This window comes from Lycorma delicatula, chromosome 10, assembly GCF_047948215.1.
Source record: "Lycorma delicatula isolate Av1 chromosome 10, ASM4794821v1, whole genome shotgun sequence".
Classification (NCBI taxonomy): domain Eukaryota; kingdom Metazoa; phylum Arthropoda; class Insecta; order Hemiptera; family Fulgoridae; genus Lycorma; species Lycorma delicatula.
Window position 1 is genome coordinate 54,381,992 of NC_134464.1, and position 17,704 is coordinate 54,399,695.

At 32.7% G+C, this 17,704-nt stretch overlaps 1 protein-coding gene across 2 annotated transcripts in view; it reads left to right on the forward strand.

The window, feature by feature from the left end:
- LOC142331498 (acyl-CoA:lysophosphatidylglycerol acyltransferase 1-like) overlaps positions 1-17,704 on the forward strand; it is an 88,957-nt gene that overhangs the window by 63,965 nt on the left and 7,288 nt on the right. For both annotated transcript variants that reach the window (XM_075377443.1, XM_075377442.1), the window contains 5 exons: positions 2,221-2,426; positions 4,015-4,229; positions 7,715-7,851; positions 9,531-9,658; positions 15,426-15,571. In XM_075377443.1, coding sequence (XP_075233558.1) covers positions 2,221-2,426; positions 4,015-4,229; positions 7,715-7,851; positions 9,531-9,658; positions 15,426-15,571 — 832 coding nt within the window. The remainder of the gene's footprint in view (positions 1-2,220; positions 2,427-4,014; positions 4,230-7,714; positions 7,852-9,530; positions 9,659-15,425; positions 15,572-17,704) is intronic.

A 17,704-nucleotide genomic window follows, 5' to 3' on the forward strand; every position in this document is an offset into this window, starting at 1 on the left:
CAATTTCTCTCATTGTTCTCTTTTTTACACTAAACTTACTATCAACCCTTAATATTTTTTTTGTCTTCAGTCATTTGGTTTGATGCAGCCAAGATTACCCATCTAGTGTCAGTCATTTCATTTCTGTATACCTCTTACATCCATCCCTAACAATTTGTTTTATATATTCCAAACATTACCGGCCTGCACAACTTTTCCCATTTATCTGCCCCTCTAATTTCAAAGCGACTATTCCAGGATGCCTTAATATGTGCCCTATAATCTGTCTCTTCTTTTAACTATATTTTTCCAAATGCGTCTTTCTTCAATCACTTTGCCACAACACCTCCTCAGCTGTCACTTTATCCACCCATCTGATATTTACATTCTCCTATAGCAGCAAATTTTAAAAGCTTCTAATCTTTTCTTCTCAGGTACTCATCAAGTATTCACATCATCCAAGTTTCACTTCCATATAAAACTACGCTCCAAACATATACTTTCAAAAATCTTTTCCTGCCGTTTAAATTAATTTTTGATGTAAGCAAACTATATTTCTAACTGAAATCTTGTTTTGCTACTTCGTTAACTGCTAGTTCCATGTAAGGTTAAAAAGTAACAGGGATAGGGAACATCCTTGGTGGGCTACCTTTTTTATTATGGCTTCTTTCTTGTATTCTTAGATTATTACTGTTGCAGTTGGGTTCCTGTAAATGTTAACAATTGTTCTATCTCTATACTTGAATCCTAAACCTTTTGAAATGCTGAACATTTTATTCCAGTCTACGTTATCAAATGCCTTTTCTAAGTTTATAAATTCCATGTACGTTGGTTTGTGTTTCTTTAATCTATCTTCTACTATTAATCTGAGTGCTAAAGTTGCTTCCCTTGTCCCTATACTTTTTCTGAAACCAAATTGATATTCTAACACTTCCACTCTCCTCTCAATTCTTCAGTACAGAATTCTAGTTAAGATTTTTGATGCACAAGTAGTTAAGCTAATTGTTCTGTATTCTTCACATTTATCTCCTCCTGCTTTCTTTGGTATCATGACTATAACACTCTTTTTGAAGTCTGACGGAACTTCCTCTTTTTTGTAAATATTACATACCTGTTTGTATAATCTATCTATCGCTTCCTCATGTGCACTGCGCAGTAATTCTGTCTACTCCAGGATCCTTTCTATCATTCAATCTTTTAATGCTCTCTTAAATTCAGATCTCAGTATTGTTTCTCCTCTTTCATCCTCTTCGACTTCCTCTCCTTCCTCTATACTATCATTTTCTAATTCATTTTCTCTGTAAAACTCTTCAATATATTCCACCCACCTATCGACCTTTCCTTTCGTATTATAAATCAGTGTACCATCTTGTTTAACACATTATTAGATTTTAATTTATGCCACAAAATTTTCCTTAACTTTCCTGTATTCTCTGTCTATTTTACCAATGATCATTTTTCTTTCCACTTCTGAACACTTTTCTTTAATCCACTCTTCTTTCGCTAATTTACACTTCCTGTTTATAGTATTTCTTAAATGTTGATAATTCCATTTACCTTCTTCATCACTAGCATTCTTATACTTTCTACGTTTATCCATCAGTTGAAATATATCGTCTGATTTCCAAGGTTTTCTACCAGTTCTCTTTATTCCGCCTATGTTTGCTTCTGCTGATTTAAGAATTTCCTTTTTAACATTCTCCCATTCTTTTATATTTTGTACCTTATCATTTTTACCCAGACCTCTTGTGATATCCTCCACAAAAATCTTCTTTACCTCCTCTTCATCAAGCTTCTCTAAATTCCACCAATTCATCTTACACCTTTTTTTCAGGTTTTTAAACTCCAATCTGCATTTCATTATCACTAAATTATGATCGCTATCAGTGTCTGCTCCAGAATATGCTTTGCAGTCGAGGAGTTGATTTCTAGATCTTTGTTTAACCATGCTTTAATCTATCTGACACCTTGCAGTATGACCACCCTTTTTCCACGTGTATATTCTATTATGATTTCTAAACTGGGTGTTGGCAGTTACTAAATTTTACTTTGTGCAAAACTCTATGTGTCAGTCCCCTCTTTCATTCTTTTTGCTCACCCCCATATCCACCCACAATATTTCCTTCCTTGCCTAGTATTATTAACATACTAAAAACTTATATATAATTTTTTTTACATCATGTTATTTACTTTGTAATTAAATAAATTTCTGGGTTTTGGTTTGTTTTTGTTTTTTTTTAGTTTATTACTCTACTGTAAGGTCCTTTTGAGGATAGTATTTGTAATTTTGAATAATATATATACCATACCAACGTACTGTGTATGGATGCTAATATTTTCACCTTTAAAGCGTTATTATCCTGATTTATACTGGAAGATTGAAGGCACATTTTTTCACTGGTTATTAGCAATGGTTAGCATGTGGAGTTGGTCTGCAGGTTATGATAGTAAGTATTTTTTTAAAATAGTTTTTCTATTATGTTTTGTTTTATATTAATTCAGTATAACAACTTTTGTTCTTCTAGTTAGTCATTAAATTATTAACTTGATCAGTCTGCCAATTTCATGTTGACAGCTAGTACACAGTGGTTATGAAAGTATTAGTGTGACAAAAAGCATCTATTCCAATAAACATGGCATTTCAGGTCTTAAATAAAAACTATGTTAAAAAATTTTGATGTTGTTTAAAGTAGAGATACTTCAAGCTACGTAGTTAAATCATTTCTTTATTTTTGTAGTCTGTTTCAGAATCCGCAGATATCGATTAAGTTTGTTATGATGTATATTTGTATAAAAGTTTCCTTAAAAAATCACACAACTCTTACCAAGAGATTAGGAGGCCTAAGGTTGGGCTTTCTGTGTGACTTATCAGTATTAGATCACACAAATTAATCTAAATGTAAATGCTGTATATATAGTAACTCTGAGATCCCTCCATCACTGCTTAGCATAGATCTAGTGTGTTTCAACCTGGTACTCACGGAAAACCTTTACAGACCAATAGGAGAAGAATTTTTTTGTCTGAACGATCAGAGAATATTGTCATTTGAAAACTGTCAGAGAACAATATTACAGATTAACTAAAAACAATTTCTCAGTTTTAAAATTAAGGTGAATAGCTGTAAAATATTTTAAAATAGATATTGGCAGTAAAGCTTACAGATAATCAAATAGTCCAATAAGCAGTGAGATAAGGGAAAGAAGGGTAAAGGAAAATACGAGAGTCAAGAAATCCCTGTTTAGAATCTGTAGAAAGAGTGTAAAAAGAAGCAGCTGTAGCAAAAGATAATGGGCAAATTATATTCTTTACTGATTCCTTCGAGATTACAGTATTGTGAAAATATCATATTCAGAAACTCAAAAAATGTTGCCGTAATGTGGAGGAGCACAACCTTACTGATGTATTCACTAAAAAATGTTAATATGTAATACAATGTAATTATTTTTATTATTTTCAATAATTTATATTTTCCGAGTGAGTGTAGTGTAGAAGTTATGCAGTATTTCATTACTTTCTGAAGAAAATTTGCACTTTATCATCTGTGAGGAGACAGATGTTTGTATCTTTTTGATATGTCAATGAACATGATTGATTGTATGAAACATAATTTCATTGTTAAAGACTCTTGTTTAAAAGTTGTTTGATATCGTTAAAATGTCTCCCATCTAACTAAATCTACTGGTTTTCTCAAACCGGTGATCCAAACAACAAATATTATTTTTATATGGTAGTTCTTCATTAGAAGCATAATTTGGATTCGAGAAGTCAAAGATGGCAGTGAACTTTCTGAAAAGCATGATGAATAATTACTAAAAACTTTAGTTTCTGATGTGCACTGTGAGCACTTTGGAGGCTACTTTCAAATTCAAAACTACTTGTGAGTTTCTCCAGTTCAGTATTTACATAATCGCTCCACTATAATAAAATTATAAGCAAATTATATACCATATATGTGTTATGATAGTTGCTTATTACTAGTATTGTAGTGTTTAATTCATTACTTTTTAGTATAAATGTGTTTATTTTTTTAACAGTTGTTGAAATGGGTGATGATATTAGGTGTTGTTTTGAAGATCGTACTTTAGTAATCTGTAATCATCAATCTACTGCTGATGTTCCAATGTTAATGGCTACATTTAATCCTAAAGAAGGTGTCCTGCCAAATATTATGTGGATTATGGATAGGGTATTCAAGTTTACTAATTTTGGCATAGTTTCTGTAATACATGAAGATTTCTTTATACTTTCTGTAAGTAATTCTTTTCCTAGCATTTAATTTTTTTATAGATGTATTTTTTTTTTAATTTTGTCATGCAATACTGACATACTAAATTATTTTTCATTTAAAAGTACACATTTCTAGATGACATTACATGTTACTAATTTATGAACTATAATTCTGTATAGTCAGAGTTTCATTATTATAGAATTTATTGTTAAAATTTGGTTGTATTTCTGCATCATAATTCATATAATGTAAACTGTAATGCTCTTTTATATAGTAAAAAGACAATTATCTTATTATATGTTCCACTTGGCATGAATCACATTGGCTTTCATCTGGGTTTTTAAGCTGCGTAATATTACTCAAGTTTCACATATGTTGATTAATTATACATGAAATGAAAGAACAACTCAAACAGTTTTAGCTGTACACAAGCTCGTAAATTGTTTCCTGTACCTTCTGCTTGAAGGTGCTACTAGCAAAAATGGTGACCCCCCAACAAAAAATATTTGTTGCCGTTTGGAAGTGTGAATCTGTAATTACCATTCAACATGTGTTCCGTTTGAAGTTCCATTGTGATCCCCCCAGTGACAACATTTGTAGATTGTATAAACGGTTTGAAACCACTGGCTCTATTTGTAAAGGGAAGAGTATAATACATCCAAGTGGGCTGTTCTTATTCGCAGAAGCAAGAGTGTTTGGAATGAACTATTTTGATATGCTACAACTGTGGTTCTTTCCTCAACTGCAATACAAACCACAGAACTTTATTTGCCAACAAAATGGTGTGCCTCCTCATTGGCATAACACTGTACATGATTGGTTGAATTAAATTCTTCCCTAGCCTTGGATCGGTCGCCAGGGACCAGATGACAGGGCTTGTTTGGCATGACCTCCACATTTGCACAATCTGACCCGTGCAATTTTTTCCTTGGGGATTCATAAAGGATAAAGTGTATGTGCCACAGTTACCAGCTGACTTTGATGATTTAAGCCACACGATTGAAGCAGCTGTTGCATCAGTTACTCCAGACTTTCTGATTAAAGTATGGGATGAACTCTCTTATCAACTGGATGTGTGCTGTGTGATGAATGATGCTTATATTGAACACTTATAGGAAATCCTGTTCAAGTTGCTCTTTCATATCATGTATTAAATCAATATACGTGAAACTTGAGAAATATTACATAGCTTTAAAACTCCGATATTCATTTTTAAACACACAGTATTATGAAGACCCCCATCACAAGAACATGGGAGGAATCATATTTGCTTTAATTCAATATTTGTTATGGAATTTGTCAAGTATTGATATTACTGGTAATATCAAATTTTTTAAGGTTATGATTCCAGCATTTATTTACACATTTGTTGGTCACACAAGGATGGTTTGGAAAGTAACCTCCATTGTAGCATAGCACTAGTAGTAGTGTTACTGGCGCCACCATTGACACGTTGGCGTAGTCTCTGAATCAGTACACTTACAGCTGTCAGTGTGAGCTATGTTCTTCAGCCAGTCTGCTTGTTCTAAAAACATGAGCCCTGCAATAGAAAATCCCACTAAGTTTGAGGAGCTTACTGTCATAAGATTTCATTGGCACAGAATGTTTCAGCGGCAGACATCCATCATCAGTTGTGTACTGTGTATGACCCAAACATTTTGAGTGATGGTGTAGTTCAGCAGTTGGTCCGATTTTATTTAAAAATGGAAGGACAAACATTCATGAGGAAGAGATGAGAGTTAGTAGGCCTGTTGTTGTAAGTGTTGATCTTGACAGTGAAATTAATGAAAAAGTGCATGGAAATCAAAGATTCATCACCTATGAACTTTTCAAACAATTCCCACAAATTTGTTGTACGATTTTGTACGAGATTGTCACTGGTAAATTAGACTACGAAGTTCTGTGCTTGGTGGGTTCCAAAAATGCTCACAGAGATCCATCCAACCAAAGAAATGGGCCGAGCCTTAAATTTACATTCATGCTATGATGTGGAAGGAGAAAGTTTTCAAAGAGAATTGTGACTGTAAATAAAACTTGGATGGCAGCCTTTGTGAACGTCGAAACAAAACAACAGTCGACAGCCTGGGGCCATATCAGTTCAAGCCAAAGACTCCATTCAAGCCAAAGCCGATCAAACTTTGTCAGCAAGGAAGGTTATGGCTGCAGTTTTTTGGGAAATATGGATTTGAATACTAGATCATGGATACCGCTGTTCTTTGGTTAGGTTTCAATTAACCACACATCTCTGGAATGGTCGGCCTGAGACTGTACAGACTACATTTCATTTACATTCATACATATCATCCTCATTCATCCTTTGAAGTAATACATCAGTGGTTCCGGAGGTTAAACAGAAAAAATAAGAGAAAAAGAAAGAGATGCCAAGGGAGTTCTTCTAATCGATTTTATGGAACATGATATGACAATCACTTTAGCAGTCCACTGTGAAACTGAAGAAACTTGGCGAGCTATTCAGAACAAACATCATGGTATGCTGTCAACCAGTGTTGTTATTTTGCATAACAGTGCTCGAAAAACTCAAGAACTACTGAATCAATTCCAATGGGACATTTTTTTATCATCCCCCCGTACAGTCTGGACTTGGCGCCAAATTATTTTCATCTCTTCACTGACATGAAGAAATTGCTTGTGTCACGGCACTTCGATGACGACAACAAACTTCAAAATGCTGTGAAAGGTTAGCTAGGTACCCAGGCGGCTGAATTTTATGAAGAAGGTATTTGTAAGTAAGTGAAATTCTGTGACAGATGCTTGAATTTAAACGGTGACCATGTTGAATAACAGTTGAAAGCTGTAGTTTTAAGTTGTATGTAATAAAATATTTATAGCTATGAAGGGTTTTTTTTATTTACTGCCAAACTGAGGTTACTTTCCAAATTGTCCTCATAGATTAATAGTAAAAGTTATTTTCTTACAAATTAAGTCCTTAATCAAGTGTATAGAATGAGAAATAAAGTTAGTAGAATTCTTATGAAAAATCCAACAAACAAGATTTTTAAAAAATACTGATAATAGTTATTGTTTCATTTAAAAATAGTTTTCTCTTACAGCGTGGAAGGATGTAGAAGTTTAGATCAACCGTAGAAGAGATTAAAATTTATCAGAATGTTGGAATGTTAAAATGTTGTGATTTTAAAAATTATTTTTCTTCAAAGTTGTTTGTGGTTGATCTAGTGACGGATCAAATTTATCCCCTCCCCCTTTTTTTAATCGGTTAAAAAACTGCTATTAACTACAGGTAATAATCTTTCATTGAAGAATATTTCATTTCAATGAATCTTTCATTTAAGTTAGAATATCTCACTAGTGTAGATGTGTATCTTGCAAGTCATAACTTATTCTTAACAGTCATTGGATTTTTGTTTAAATTTCTTGTAATTTATTTAAGATTGAAGTTATTTATGAATTTTTTTTATTTATTTTATTTTGGTAAAAATAGTATAAAATATTTATTAAAATTATTTAATAATTGTTTTATTTTCAAGGGTCGAGATTGTAGAGAAGAGGCAATACAGTATTTAAAATCTCATTTACGTGAATCTTATATTCCTAGGAATCGTAAATTGATGGTTTTATTTCCAGAAGGAGGTTTTCTGAGAAAACGAAGAGAAGCAAGTCAAAGGTGTGTAATATATATATATATATTTTTTTTAATGCATTAATTTTTAGAAATCTGATACTTGAAATAATAAAAAAATCTTTATTTTATTATCTTAAGAAAAACCAATATGTATGTAAATTGTTTATTATATATTTTGTTACATTAACAGTATTTAAAAAAATAAGTAAATTGCTTATTTTATAATATATTTATGAGGGTTATATGTGTGGCACCTGTCCCTTGCATGTCTATTACTATTACAGCCAGTCTCAGCAATGTCTGTTTAGTTTGTAAACAGACATATCTCTCTCTCTCTCTCTCTCTCTCTCTCTCTCTCTCTCTCTCTCTCTCTCTCTCTCTCTCTCTCTCTCTCTCTCTCTCTCTCTCTCTCTGTACCTATAAAGTCATCTCTTTGTACCTGTAATCAAATAGTATCTTTGTACCACACACTACAAAATTAATGAAAATTTTTAGTTCGCACTCCATTATCCATAAAATTGTCGCTATTCTATTCATCTCAAGTACTGGAAAATTTGTGCAATGTGGGTTCCTCACAAGCTTAGTGATAACATAAAAAAAGGTATGGGTCCTTCATTGCCATTTTTTAATCCCTACACAAAGTACAGAGATAAGTTTTTAATACAAATCATGATGAGATGAAACTTTTTCATGTTTTTTTTCATGAAATTTTTTTGTTTGATATTATTGTAATTAATATGTAAAATGATCACTTCAGTGTAATAAACAAGAAAGTACTACATGTTGAGTCCAACGTACTATATTCAGTAATGTATGAAATTACTGTGTCATCATTATTTAAGTCAGGCAATCTGTATTTAGTTAATTTTTTCATTATTCCATCATGAATAAAACAATATGCAATTTTGAATAAGCAGAGTGAATGTACTGAGTGCAGAATAACTGAATTAATAGTAATAGCTGGCCTACAGCATTTTTCATATGCTATATTTCCATATCCCACGCATAAGCTTCATGCTTAAGTGGCAATATCATCAGCAAAAAAAAAATGAGCACTTGCCCCATAACTATGGACAATCTATTTATTATGAGACATGATTTTTAAGTGAGCTGTTTCAACTTTGCCACTGGTTTATATTTTTGAAATAGATAGTGCTTGAATAGCTGGTTTACTTGTATCTATAGTCATTTGTTGGCAACAATAATTTAGTCATATTCTAGTTGTTTGCCATCCACAATCTAATCAAAATGAGTGCTGAAATCCGTATTATAAATGCTGATATATGTTGTGTAACTCGTAAAAAAATCATTGACTTACTATTCAGAGCAAAAACAAGGAAATTTTTTTTTTCAAATAAAGAGAATGGCATTTTGTTAGTTAACAATACATGACCACATACTGGAGTAAAACTGTTCAAGAATTAAAGCACCTTCATTGAGAAATCTTTAGACATTCACTGTACAGTACTGACCTCGCACTTAGAAAATTATTACCTTTTGCTCAATTTATAATTGAGCAATGGTTTAGGATTACAGATATCTAAATCTTAAGAAAACATATTTAGAAATTGTACTTTAGTAAAGTACAATTAATAATTTAGTTATTATCTCCCTTTTTGATGAAAAATAATAAATCTCAATTAATGAAAATATAAGTTTATTGGTTATTTTTTTACAATATGTGTATGAATTGCATATTTTGTTCATTTTTTTGTCTCTAGATATGCTCTGAAAAATAATTTGCCAATTTTGAATCATGTTTCATTACCTCGGATGGGAGCTATGCAAGCAATTATAGATGTAATGGGTGCATCAAAATCAGCTAACAATAATTCACCACCTTCACCAGGTAACTATGTTCATAATATTTTTATACAAAGTATTTATTTTTTCAACTTCTCTTTTCCCTCTAAAACCTCCATTCTTAGCATGTTCACTGCCATGCCTGCAGTTTTGCATGACATAGATCCACTTGTTATCTCCATAAATCTGTGGTCTCAGATATTTCTCATTGGAGGGTTAGAGCATATAATGAATTCTTTCTTTCTTTATTTTATTATTGTGCCGTTTGTTAGTAGTATTTACATATCTTTTGTACATTTTTTTTTTTTTAATTTTATTGAAGAAAGTTGATGCTTCTTGATCAAATAGGTCTTGCTTTATTTATTTTTTTATTCTGCATTTTTCCTTTTTTTCCATCACCCCTAATGTAGTATATACTATAGCATCAGAAACATTATTGATGGTTGTATTTCCTGGTCTCTATTTTAGTGTATTAGAACTTTTATTTAAAAAGTTATTTTCAAAGTAGATCTGGTTTGAGTGAAGATGAAGATTGGTCTGGTGGTGAACGCGTCTTCCCACATCAGCTGATTTGAAAGTCGTAAGTTCCAGCGTTCAAGTCCTAGTAAAGTCAGTTTTTACACGGATTTGAATACTAGATCGTGGATACTGGTGTTCTTTGGTGGTTGGGTTTCAATTAACCATACATTTCAGAAATGGTCGACCTGAGACTGTACAAGACTACATTTCATTTACTCATACATATCATCCTCAGTCAAATTCTGAAGTAATACTTGAATGGTAATTCCTGGAGGCTAAACAGGAAAAAGAAAGGTATAGCATAAAAGATTTATACTAGAATTCATTTTGAAAAAAAGTCATCCTCTTTCTACCACGTAACTTACTTTACTTTATTCAAGTTTTTTAGTTATTCAGTTGAAATCTTTTGTAGTTTTATATTAAAAATATATTTTTTTTTTTTTTACATATTATCCTTACCTGCCGAGTTTGCAGCATGTGTGTAACAGATTTGTTGCTTTGCACTGTCCAGTCCAGCCTTTCTCGTGACTGATTTAAGTAAAGCATCCATGACATTAGTCAAGAGTTACTTTTCTACAAGTAATGATGTTCACTTTACATCTAGTTTCTACGATGAACAGAGTGAAGGTATTACTGTTAGGGTCAAATATTGCCTTCATTTTTGTGGAAGTGGGAAACCACTTCACAAAAGCTCATGTTTCCAAGTGTGTCTGGTGTAAGTTCCATGTTACCCTTGAAAATTATTTTGTCATTTTCAGGAGCTTCTGATTCATTTCAAGTCATCAATAACCAATATGGTTATCAGAGTAAACATACATGTTATTATTTATTTTTTGTGGTTTTAGGGACATCGACTACTGTGGTCATTAGCCCCTTTCCACATCAAAAAAGAAAAAAATATTTCTTTCCCTTCCCAATAAAATGCTAGCCACATACTCAGAAGACTAGTCTTGTCAAAACAGATCATCTAATAAACAGACTTGTCACAGGTTTTGGAAAAAAACACAAGATGACAAGTGTGTAAAGGGCCCTTGCAACTTAAAACGACACATTAAAAACAAAAACCATTTTTATTGAAATGTTGACAAAAAATATCAAAATAAATTAAAACACTTATTCAAATATTACATCAAAACAGATTAGAACTATCATCAAAACTTCTTAAGTTTTATCACCTAGGTTTACCCTTAGTCCAACCTTTCTTGCTTATTTTTTTCATGTTCCTGAAGGCCTCAATGTCAGATTCAAAAGATTCTGATACCTCGGAGATGGATCCTTCTGATCCTCTGCTATAAATTACTGAGGATGTCTTGCTGGTGGCATCAGATGATACTGGCTTAGATGGTGTGGTCATTAGTGCATCGTAGTCGAGACTTCGTGCACTCTCCACTGAAGTGTGTGGAGCAGCTAAAATGTTCACCCTCTTACTTAAAGGCTTTTGGAGGCTCCACATTGTCATCCTACATCTTCATTTTCTAATACTTAAATTTCTTTTTTCTCATTTTCCTGAACAGAGATTTTTCACTTTGGCTTTAGATTTATTCTGCATTTTCATTTCAATTTTCTTCGCTTTTGAACTGGTTAAAGATTCATTCCTCGGTGCAGATGTACTCTTTTTTTTTTTTAGTCACGACTGCTTTTATCCTTGATGGCTTTGGGCTGTTATCACTATTTTTTCAGTGATCAGTTCAACTAAGTTTACTAAGGCTGACACCAGTTCTGATACCACATCCTTTGGTTTAAAAGAAGTTGCAGGAGCAGTAGCAGCTTGTGTATGAGGTCTGTAAATAAAGTAATGACACTAGATTTTTTGGCATCCAAAATGGCAACGCTGAAAAGTTACTAGTAAACATACGGTTATATGAACAGCTAATTTATGTTAGGTATTAATATTTTTAGTCTATTGTTGCCACGTGAGAGGTAAACAAACTACGTAAAACAAGTTTTTGTTGTGCATTACAAAAATGAGTGATACTAATTATGAGCAACGTTGTACAATCAAGTTTTATGTTAGATGAAAATACTACTGAGACTTTTTCAAAATTGAAAAGAGCATATGGAGATGATGCAGAAGCACAAGCCCAAGTTTTTAGGTGGTTTAAAGCATTTTCAGATAGTCGGGAATCAGTTGTAGACGATCCACACTCTGGAAGACCGTTAATCTCAAAAAGTAACAACAATGTTAAGCAAATCAGAGACCGGCAGTTAACTGTCAAAATGATTGCAGAACAATTGAATTTGAACCATACCATAGTCCATTAAATTTTGACAAACGAATTGGATATGAAAAAAGTTTTGTGCTAATTGGGTCCAAAAAACCTCACTGTTGAACAGAAAAACAACAGGGTGGAAGTGTGCCGCAATCTTCTAGGGCGAATTGAAATTGATGATGATGTTCTAAAAAACTGTTATTACTGGTGATAATCTTGGATATTTGAGTACGACCCTCAAACAAAATGCCAGAGCTAGGAGTGGCACACTTCAAACTCAGCACATCCCAAAAAACCAAAAAATGAGCAAATCAAAAATCAAAACCATGCTAATTTGTTTCTTCAATGGTATTGTCATTGTCCATAAGGAGTTTTTGTCTACAGGACAGGTTGTAAATCAATATTTTTACCAAGAAATTCTTGAAAGACTGCAGAAAACAGTTTCCCACGTGAGACCAGCCATCAAAGACAACTGAATGCTGCATCATGACAATGCACCTTGTCACACTGTACTCCAATTAATGAGTTTTTGGCAAAGAAAAACATTCCTGTAGTTCCTCAACCACCTTATTCACCTGACCTGAGTCCCTATGACTTTTTCCTGTTCCCGACATTAAAAAAACACCTCAAAGGACACAATTTTGGAACAGCAGAAAACTTTTAAAAAATGTAACCGATCTGTCTGTAGGATATTCCTGTTTCTGAGTTCCAACACTGCTATGAAGAGTGGGAAAACCATTTGAAGTATTGCATGGATTCCCAAGGGAACTATTTTGAAGGTGATAGAGTCAATGTATAATTGGATTGTAAATAAAAAGTTTTTCTAAACCAGTCTCATTACTTTATTTAAAGAACTTGTATAAGACATGGCCTTTGACATTCTGCTAACTATGATTTTCCTCGCTTCAAAGTAGCTGACCTTCTGAATGGTCTTTACCTACATAAGGAAGAGACATGGCCTCTTCCTTATATTTACGACAGTGTCATGATCTTGCACTGTGATGTCCATTATAATTAACATAAATCAGTGAGTCCCTGCACAGATCATTTGGGTGCAATGGGTCACCATATGTGCAAATTTGTTTTCTTGTGCATCTTGCTGCTGTGTGTCCAAATTTCTGACATCCAAAACACTGCAATGGTGTTGGGATGAACGGACAGACATCTAGCCTCTGAAATTCAGCTTTTATTTTTTCAGGATATTTCAGTTTATTAAACGTCAAGACATGCAACCCAAAGGGTACAATTTCTCTTGTTTCAATGTGTATTCAGTTATTGACATGCAATTACTCCCTCCCTGTTCGTAGAGTTCTACAGTTTCATCTTCTGTGCAGTTCAATAAATCCCTGCACACAACTACTCCTTTGGAAATGTTTAGTGTACCATGTGGTTCATCCTCAACTTCAATGAGTCCTATCTTCTTCGCTATGAATAACTGAGACAACTATATGTCATCAATGGTCTCAACAAACAATCCCATCACAGTCTTTCTTGTTTCCTTAATAGGTTCTCCAGTTACATCTGTGATCCCTCGAGCAATCCAAAAGGACTGATCTTTCAATTCCCTTCAGTTTTCTTAATCACCAAATATTTTGGCATTGCTTCCACTTCCTTTTGATTGAAAGAGAGTTAGTTTGATCTTTCTTCTGTACGTCACTAAACTCAACACTCTTGTTCCTCTTTGTTTGCAAAGACAAAGGCTCTGCAGGATGAGGGTTTTATGTGGATCCTCTGCCACAGAAGTTGTGGATGTGGAAGTTCTAAAATACAGCATGTATTTTAGAGCATGGAGCTTGTTTATACATTAAAAACTTTGACAGTTTTTCTTTATTTTAATATGTGCTTCATGTTTCTGTCATATTTGTTTCAAAACTACGACTAAAACCCCATCATTATTTTACAGGCATGTATTAACAGTTATATAACGTTTTTTAAATAAGGAGCTTGTGGAGCAGAACACGTATGAAACAGGCATAATTGTTACACAAAAAACTTGAATATTTCATTTTATGCCATGCTTCTGAGCTTTTACCATGCCATGCCATTGTAATTTATTTGTCACTAGAATGAATACTCTTATATGTATTCATTCTAGGGTGACTAGGAAACAGAAAAATATTTCAGTCAAGGTGTTTGAATAAAAACCGTCTTGGTGCCATAGTTTGGTTAGGTGTATATATTTGTCTATTAACCTTGCTGGTTCGTATTTAGTAGTAAATAAAATACATTGTTAATTTATGCTTAAAGAATATATTTTCATAAGTTATAATGATCATTATATGTTTCACATTTTAATTTAATTTGTATTATATTGTTGAAAAATATATGTAATTTACTGTGTGTACATGTTAAGTGTATGATGTGTAAATTTGGACCAAATAATATTAAAAGTAGATACATTGTTACATTATTAATGTAAAGTATCAGCTGTTAACAAGGCCAACTGAATTGTAACATATACTTGGCATGAATAAGGGAGTTAGTTTCTTTATTTATAAAATAATAAGGAGGAAATGATTCAAGAGTCTGAACACAATGTGCTAGAGACACTTAAATCTACATCAGAGTAGATATGTTAAAGAATTAAAACTACAGCAGCTCCAATTTTACGTCACAGTTCTGTTTCAATTCTGTCCTGTTGTACTACAATTTCCAATTATTTAAGCTGTAATATATGTTTAGGAATTTCCCTGACTTTGATATTTGATATTTATTGACTTTGATATAACCCCTAAAACTTGTTTAGAAAACCTTTCCTCAATGATAAGGTAAGAAGTATGATGTAGTTAACATAGCAAGCAGAAGACTTGTACAACAAAAACTATAAACTTGTTTCTGGATTTACCAATGGATTGAAGATTATGTTGAAAAATAAATTTAAATAATTTTTTTTAAATAAGATTTATTCTATTGATTACTATAAGGCTCAAAATAAAGAGTTCTAATATATATTTTTATAATATATATATATATATTTGTAATATATATATTTTTTGATTTTAAATTTTTTCCCCTAATCCTTATACTGTATATTATTATTTTTTAATTATATTTTAGTGGTTATCTTCTTTTTTTATTTTGCAGGTGTTATCATTGATGAGCTTAGTTGGGTTGTAGATATTACAGTTGCATACCCAGAGGGGAAACCTCTTGACCTTCCAACAATAATAATGGGATCACGCAAATCATGTCAAACCCTACTGCTATACAGGCTTTACCCTATATCACAGGTTTCTATAATTTGCTTTCAATCTTATAATTTTTATTTTAAGTTTTTAATTTAATATATTTGAATGTTTATTAAATATTGCAAGAAATTCATATTTGATTCATGTAATTTTATGGAGGTCTCAAGATTTGGCTTTGTTGAAGTGTGGACAAATATATTGCTTTGTCAAGTAATGAATTTACAGTGGTTCCTTAAGATACGAATTTAATTCGTTCTTTGATCATCGTCGTATGGCAAAAAAATTGTATCTCAAAGCAATATTTCCCATTTAAAATAATGTAATATATATTAATGCGTTCTAGCGATATGAAACTAACCCAAAACACAGTTAAATTACATATAATATATACAGTTTGTATATAAATAAACAAGTAATAACACACATAATGTTTATTAATTTATTTATTAATATATTAATAATACACAATGTTTATTAATCATCACTTTAATGTCGGGGCTTTTTGGCCTCACTTTCCTGACTTTCACTGCGTGAGACCTTCACAAGGTAACGATCAAGAGAGGTCTGTTTCTGCCTTCTTTTTAAAATGTTACGAAAGAATGTGAGACACCTATCATCAAATAAGGCACTCGCTCTCCCTGTAGACAATTTCTCTGGGTGTCTTTTTTCCACAAAATCAGACACTTCCTGATATGATGATAAGAACGCCACACTCATGCTTTGCAATAATTTCATGTTTCGCTTCCATTTTTTAGGCTTTTTCTTTTCACCAGTTTTGTCTTTAACTTTGGGATCCATGGTTAAAATAACAAAATATGCAGAGTACAGTATATATACTATCCAAAATGACACGAAAAACAGGCACAAACAAAGCGAATAACATGTCGTGGCAGCCATACAGAGGACTCTGGTCTCAACAACCAAACAGAGCGACATAGCGGGCAGAAGCGGCGGGAGGAAAGCTGAGCGAACGCTCTGCCATCTAGGGATCACCTATGCAATTATCGCACATCGCAAATTCGTATCTCAAATTTTTCGTTGAGGTATAAATTTTAGAATATTTCATGTTGTATCTCAAAATATTCGTATGTTAGGACATTCGTATCTCAAGGTACCACTGTACTTGCTAGTTTCTTATATATCTAACCCAGCGGGTTGGTCTAGTGGTGAATGCGTCTTCCCAAATCAACTGATTTGGAAGTCGAGAGTTCCAGAGTTCAAGTCCTAGTAAAGTCAGTTATTTTTACACGGATTTGAATACTAGATTGTGGATACCGGTGTTCTTTGGTGGTTGGGTTTCAATTAACCACACATCTCAGGAATGGTCGAACTGAGACTGTACAAGACTACACTTCATTTACATTCATACATATCATCCTCATTCATCCTCTGAAGTATTATCTGAATGGTAATTATCGGAGGCTAAACAGGAAAAAGAAAGAAAGTTTCTTATATATCTAGATCACCACACCAGGACGTATTGTTAATTAGTTCCCAATGACAGGATGGTGGCCAGGAGACAATGTTCAAAAGCAACATTGTTAAAACTTCATCTGCTTGGGCCTTGGATCACAACCTACTCCACAGGAAGGCAAGAAATAATGGCATGTACACCCAAACATTTTTATTTTAAAATATGGTGTTTTAAGATATTCTAATTTTTAATAAATCATGAATAGGAAATATGAAAAAAATAAATCACCATTGTGCTCCTTGTTATGTTTGAAAGCATTGAATCAGCGTGGAAAATTGTACTGTCATCATTAATTATACATTTTACAGTTAAAATTAGGATTATTCTTTTTACGGTCAAACAAATAATGATATATTTATGTATTCAGATTTATCATTCGTCACAGTTATCCTGCCAATTCATGTACTTCAGAAGCAGTATCTCTTACTTCAGAAGCAGTATCTCTTACTGCTTCATCTCTTTTTTCAACAAGTATCTCATCATCAAAGAAAACATATTTAAGTAGAATTGTACTACTGTGAGAATGGAATGATTTTAAGTGATTTTGGTGTTAACAAAAAAATAATTCACTTTATATTATTGGAAGATTTGAGCAAGACAAAAAACTCTTCCCAGTTTTTGCTACATTCCTTGTCAGATGATTAATGATATTATTGAGTGTAGCATGAAGACAATCCTTCAGACTACTGATAAGAAATAAA